Source organism: Cynocephalus volans, chromosome 1 (assembly GCF_027409185.1).
Source record: "Cynocephalus volans isolate mCynVol1 chromosome 1, mCynVol1.pri, whole genome shotgun sequence".
Taxonomy (NCBI): domain Eukaryota; kingdom Metazoa; phylum Chordata; class Mammalia; order Dermoptera; family Cynocephalidae; genus Cynocephalus; species Cynocephalus volans.
Window position 1 is genome coordinate 293700126 of NC_084460.1, and position 5854 is coordinate 293705979.

The window sequence follows — 5854 nt, forward strand, 5'->3', positions numbered from 1 at the left end:
TCATGTCTCTTGTCCCCCGAGATCCTCCGGCCAGATGGTCCAAAGCTGTGCTCCCCTCGGGCCCCCAAGCCAGTCTGCATGCAGGCGAGGATGGAGGCGGGCCAGGGGAGGGCTCTGCTCACACACTGGCCCCACCTGTTCTAGGATGAGCAAAGAAGGTGCCCTGAGTGGCTGGCGGGGGGATCACAAGGGTGGGGTCAGGGAGGAAGTAGGGGTTGGGGGGCAATTAAGGATGCAGAGGGTAATTTCCTCCCTGTTAATCTGAGGGTATTAGTTGGTTTCATTACAAGCAGTGACTTATGCACACACAGAAAACCACAGCTAAGTTGCTAAAGTACGACACTGTAGAATGTCAGGACCTCTTTCATTTTGCAGACAAGGAGCCAAGGCCTAGACAGGTGGAGCAATTTGCTTGATGCTACATTGCAAGGCAGTGGCAACAGGGTTGAGATTGGAACCAGGTCCTCTGGATCCCTGGGCGCCCCTGCCACCCTCAACTCCACCAGGCAGAAATCCCAGAGCAGATGGGAGCTGGGGGGGTTTGGGTTGGAGGAAGGTCTGAGGTGCAGGCCAAGAGCTGGAGGGTCAGAAGGGGCCAGAGCCCAACAAGTAATGGGAAGGAAAGCCAGGGCCCTGTGGAAACATTTCAGAAATTGGTGGGGGGAGGGGGGCATGTCCTCAGATGCAGGATGACTGAGCCCCTGCTAGCTGTGAGTTTCTGCCGAGGAAGGACCCTAACGAGGCTGAATTGGGGATGGGCACACAGGGGGACAGGTCATGAAAATATCCCTGCAGAGGCTCCCCAAACCCCGTGAGGCCTTCTAGCCCCTCTGGGTGAAGCCATTTGGAGGCTGCACTCAGGAGGCGTCAGTCTCTCGCTACCCTTCTGGGCCACCATTTTCAGCCAGGGCTGGGCCCTGCAGCCCAGGGAGCCCACATCACACAGGGTGCTGCCCATGGTCACCCTGCTGAGGCTGTGGGGGGCTGTCATGGAGTCTCTGGCAGTGGCACAGAGCTTCCCGGAAGGCCTCTCGGAAGCGGCTGGACATGAGGCTGTAGAGCACAGGGTTGGTGGCTGAGCTGAGGTAGAAGAAGATGCTGGAGAGGACGTGCAGGTACTGGAAGGCCAGGAGCAGGCCCTCTGTCCAGTGGGACATGAAGCTCCACATGAGGTGGACAGTGTGGAACGGAGCCCAGCAGATGACAAACACCACGACCAACACAACTGCAGGACAGAGAAGAGAGGCCTGGGTGCCCGCCAGAGCCCTCTCAATGGCTTCCCCAGACTGCAATTTGGTCCACCCATTCTCACTTCCTTTCCTGTCCCACAGGCCACCCACACCCACTGCCCATCTGGAAATTTCTGGAAATTTGCCCATTCTGGCCATGCTTCTTTTGGAGAGGCTGTCCTCACCACTGTCACTGACTGGCCATCGCCCATCACCATGCTGGCACAATCGGATTCTCTCACCATGGAACTTGGAACTAGAGGACTCTTAGCTATGGCTGCTGAGCCACTAGAGTGACACAGACTGTGGGGCATTGTTGCTTTGTGTTACTTCGCCCCCCACGGATTTGTCACCCCTCTTCCCCTGGGTGATGGAGACACAAAGGATTACTCAAAGCCCATCTCTACTGAGCAGTGAGAAGCCCCGAAGTGGTTAACTTCCCTGGCATCCCTTCCTTGGGAAATTAACACCGAATTGGGGTTCTCTTTCTGCATTTATTTTCCAAACCAGGAAGTTACAGGAAGAGAACATAAGTGGGATTATAGTTTAACAATATAGGCTGGTAACTGTCAGCGAAATAAGCCAGATAACATTCCAGTAGACAATTAAGTGATCTTACAGCAATCTCTCAGTATCTTTACATAATAATCAGTAACTAGTCTGTCCTTGAGCCAGCAACCTTGCTGTGCCACAAATTTTTTTTTTTTCTTTTTTTTTTTCTTTTTTTGTCTTTTTTGTGACTGGCACTCAGCCAGTGAGTGCACCGGCCAGTCCTATATAGGATCCGAACCCGCGGTGGGAGCATCACTGCACTCCCAGCGCCGCACTCTCACGAGTGCGCCACAGGCTCGGCCCCACAAATCTTTATCTTACACCAGAGACTTAGAGCCTGAGGAAAATTTCCAGTCCTCTGCAAGGTCAATATTTGAAACTGCAAGGCTTTGGAAAACCAGGCCCTGTGAAATACATATGCTTTTAGTATATTCCACATGGCATGTGCTCAGGGAGCAGCAGACAGCAAGGTTCATGGGCCCAGAGATAGCAAGACACACACACACGATGTCCACATTGTGCCTGCAGGGTCCCCGGGCTCTCCCAGTTCCAGCCCCAGCCCCCAGCTCTCCAAGGCCCAACTGAATATCTTGCCCAGCACCATCTCCCCCTTTAATTAAGAGGCCCTCCCCATCCCCACTCTGCCCCCTCCCCAACAGAAAGTAGGACAGGCTGGCCAGACCCTCACTCTTTCTCCCAAATATCTTCCTGCCATGGTCTTAACCAGCCATACCCATCCTTGGGTCTCAGCCACCAGGTCTGCCTTGAATTTTGTTCCTTGTTTCTTGTGTTTGCTTCTCAAACTCCCTATCTTTCCCCTGCAGTGTCTTCCCCATCACACCCTAGCACGGTTTTCTTCATAATCCTGGCCAGGCCTTTGGAAAGTGGACTTAGGAGAAGAAGGGAGGGAGGAGCGAAAGCCAGTGAGTCCCGGGCCAGCAACCAGAAAGCCCCCAGTCCCAGCATGAGAGCCTTCCCAGCTGAGAGCTGGCTGCAGACCCTGCCCATGATTTGGGGGAGGGGTTCGGGGTGGTAGGAGCAGGAGACGGTCGGGCAGGTTCAGCTGGCCTGTAGTACAGGCTTCCCAGTACAGAGCTGGGAGCCAAGCACGGAGCTCTGGGGTCAGCCCATCTCAGGGGGCTGCACAAGTGACCCGAGGCTCTGGGGCATTGTGCCTGAGGGGTGAGAGGGGTAGGACTCTCTCTAGGGATGGGGTTCTGGCCAGGGTCTCAGCAGTTCCGTCCTGCCCTGGCTCACCCCACCTGCCTGATTCAGGCCCTACTGAGGAGTGCAGTAGGATGGAGAGGGAATCAGTGCTAGGCTTAGTATCAGTTTGTCTTGCTTCCCCTGGGCCATTGCTTTTGAAAAAGAGCCAGGTCTAGGCCACAGTAGATCTAGAGCCTCAACCCAGCTGGGCGGGCCCTGGCCTGCCCCACCCACACTTCTGCCCTGACTTTTCTGCGCTCTGTCCACCGGAGCTCACAAACACACCTCCTGATGAGCTTCTTTAGACAAACGGTCACTCCTGTGCTTTCCAGGGACCTGCAGACATAGCCTGGGAGAAATTCATCATCTTGCCTCTATGGCATCCCCCTGCCCATTGTTGGGATGTGCTCTCTCCAGATCCCGCCATATGGTTCCACTGGGGGCTGTGCACTTCAGCATCCTGTCACACTCACTCAATGCTGGGCCATGACCTAAGCCCCAGCCATCAGAACTCTTCCCTGGGACTTTTCAATAGCCACTAAGGAAGAGGACAGTTCCTCAGAAAAGGAGCAAAGATGAGAGACCTGGAGTGCCCAGATCCCTGTTTCTGTCATCCTAGAGCCCAGCCACATGCCCATGCCCTTTACGTGGTTGGATTCTGTGAACTAGGCCAGGTCATGGATCTGCCCTAGTGGATTTGCACAGGGTGCCAAGTTTAGAAGGGCCCTGGGCTTGGTTTAATGCTCTACTGTGGCTGTCTTGACACTCTTCATTTTTGAACAAGGGACCCTGGATTTCCATTTTGCACTGGACCACACAAATTATTAGCCAACCCTACCATGAGCCATTAAGATCTATCTTTGGTGTAAGCTTCTAGCAGGGTAATCTTAAAGAGTACACACTCCCATGCATGTGGACACACACACACACACACACACACACCACACACACACACACACACACACACACACACACACACACACACACACACACTCTGGGGTAGGGGAGTTTCTCTAAACCACACACTCAGCCTCCATAAACCCTCAGTCCCTTCCCCCAGGCCCTGGGAGCCCCAGCCTGATACCCAGTGCCTGGCTTAGCCCCTCTTCCCAGCAGCGACACTTGTACAGCATCTTGGTCACCTGTCTCTGGCCCCTATCCTGCAGCTGAAGCCTGCAGGTGTCTCTGGACCTGGCTGTGGCATTCATTGCCCCTGCCCTTGGCATCCTGCCTGAACAGCAGCAGCCTCTCTCACTGCAGCTGCAGCCCAATGAACAAGTAGAGCACGCTGATAGTGGCCACAGGCAGGCAGAAGAGCAGCGTGGTGACCTGCACCACCAGGTTGTGGAGGACCCTGGGGCGCACCAGGGTGCACATGGCCAAGGCAAGCACTGTGCCATGGCAGGGCATATGCAGCCACTGAACGCTGTGCAGGCTGGTGTTGGGCAAAGAGCAGAGCATGGCAAGGCCCCAGACAGCCCCAAGCACTTGGTGCACGTGGGCCGGCATCACAACAGACCTGGCCTGGAGCAGATACACCACAGCCGCATAGAGCTCCACGCTCAGGGCAGTGACATTGAGCACTGAGGCCAGGCAGACTGTCTCGAAGAGCAGCATGTGGAAGTAGCAGCCGCCGGCGCCCAGCAAGAAGGGGTAGTTGTGCCACATCTCAAAGAGCTCTGGGAGCAGGCCCACCAGCAGCACCAGCAGGTCGGAAACTGCCAGGCTGAAGAGGTAGTAAGTAGTCGGTGGGTGTGCGCATGGCCTTTTGGCACAGGATGACCATGAAGGTCAGCCCGTTACCCGCAGTGCCCACCACGAAGATCAGCAGACACGTGGCACAGATAGGCATGAACAGCTCTGTTTACTGTGGCCCCAGATATTTCACAGCACCTCATCAGTCAGGTTCAAGTCCTCAGAGTCAAAGCGCCCCTTGGCCTCACTGTCATTGCAGGGCATGGGGCCTCTCGCATCCTCTGGGGACAGATCCCCAAGGAGGATGGAGCAATTGAAGCAGAGAGGAGTCTGTGGAACAGAGCGGAGAGATGCCCAGAAAAGTCCTAACTCATCAAACCAAAGGTGCCATCGACCATTAGATGACCATTATCTTATGTACCTCTGAGAAAGAAAAATAACTGTCATTCATTGTAAGGTGCATTACAATTTCATACTCTAATTTTTTTTTTTTTTTTTTTTTTTTGGCAGCTGGTTAGTACTGCATTACAATTTCAGAGATGTAAAAATGTACATTTTAAAAATTATAGGGGCTGGCCAGTTAGCAGGGTCAAGGGTTCAGATCCTTACACTGGCCAGCCACACACACAAAAAAAATAATAAAAGGCAAGCGTGCTGGTTAGCTCAGATGGTTAGGGCATGGTGCTGATAACACCAAGGTCCAGGATTCAATTCCTGCATGGGGCAGTCCTCCCCCCACCCCCCAAAAAAGAAAATATGGGACTTTAGTTTTTAATTTTACAATCTATTGAAACCTTTGAATAAGTGATGTGGCTCCTCTTAGGCATGGGCTTTGCCATGAGCAGTCTCCCCTGCGGTGTCTGTCCCCCGTTTCAAGCCATGGGCTTTAGAAGAGGCACTCAGTTTGGGCATCTGCAAAATGGGCACGACACACAGCATCGCATTGTCTTTAGGAGCACGGGCTGTGGAAGCAACTGTCCGGATTCAAATCCAGCCTCCCCAGTTCCGGGCTGTGTGGCCGTTTGCGAGGTAACCCCTCTGGGGCTCTTTCCTTATTAGGAAGATCCAGGGAGTTTAATCCATGAAAAGTATTGGCACAGGGCCTGCCTGACACACAGAAGGGCGTGGCTGTCACCCACCTCTCTGGGGGACCGAGTCACTGCGGGGAAAGG

The 5854-nt window shown here is 54.0% G+C and overlaps 1 protein-coding gene across 1 annotated transcript; it reads right to left on the reverse strand.

The window, feature by feature from the left end:
* On the reverse strand, positions 1–5073 carry NMUR1 (neuromedin U receptor 1). Its single transcript, XM_063086793.1, is given in 8 exon segments — positions 1–140; positions 883–979; positions 981–1225; positions 4108–4192; positions 4194–4727; positions 4729–4874; positions 4877–5012; positions 5062–5073. Coding segments are annotated over 8 exon segments (1395 nt in total).
* Positions 5074–5854: the final 781 nt, after the last annotated feature.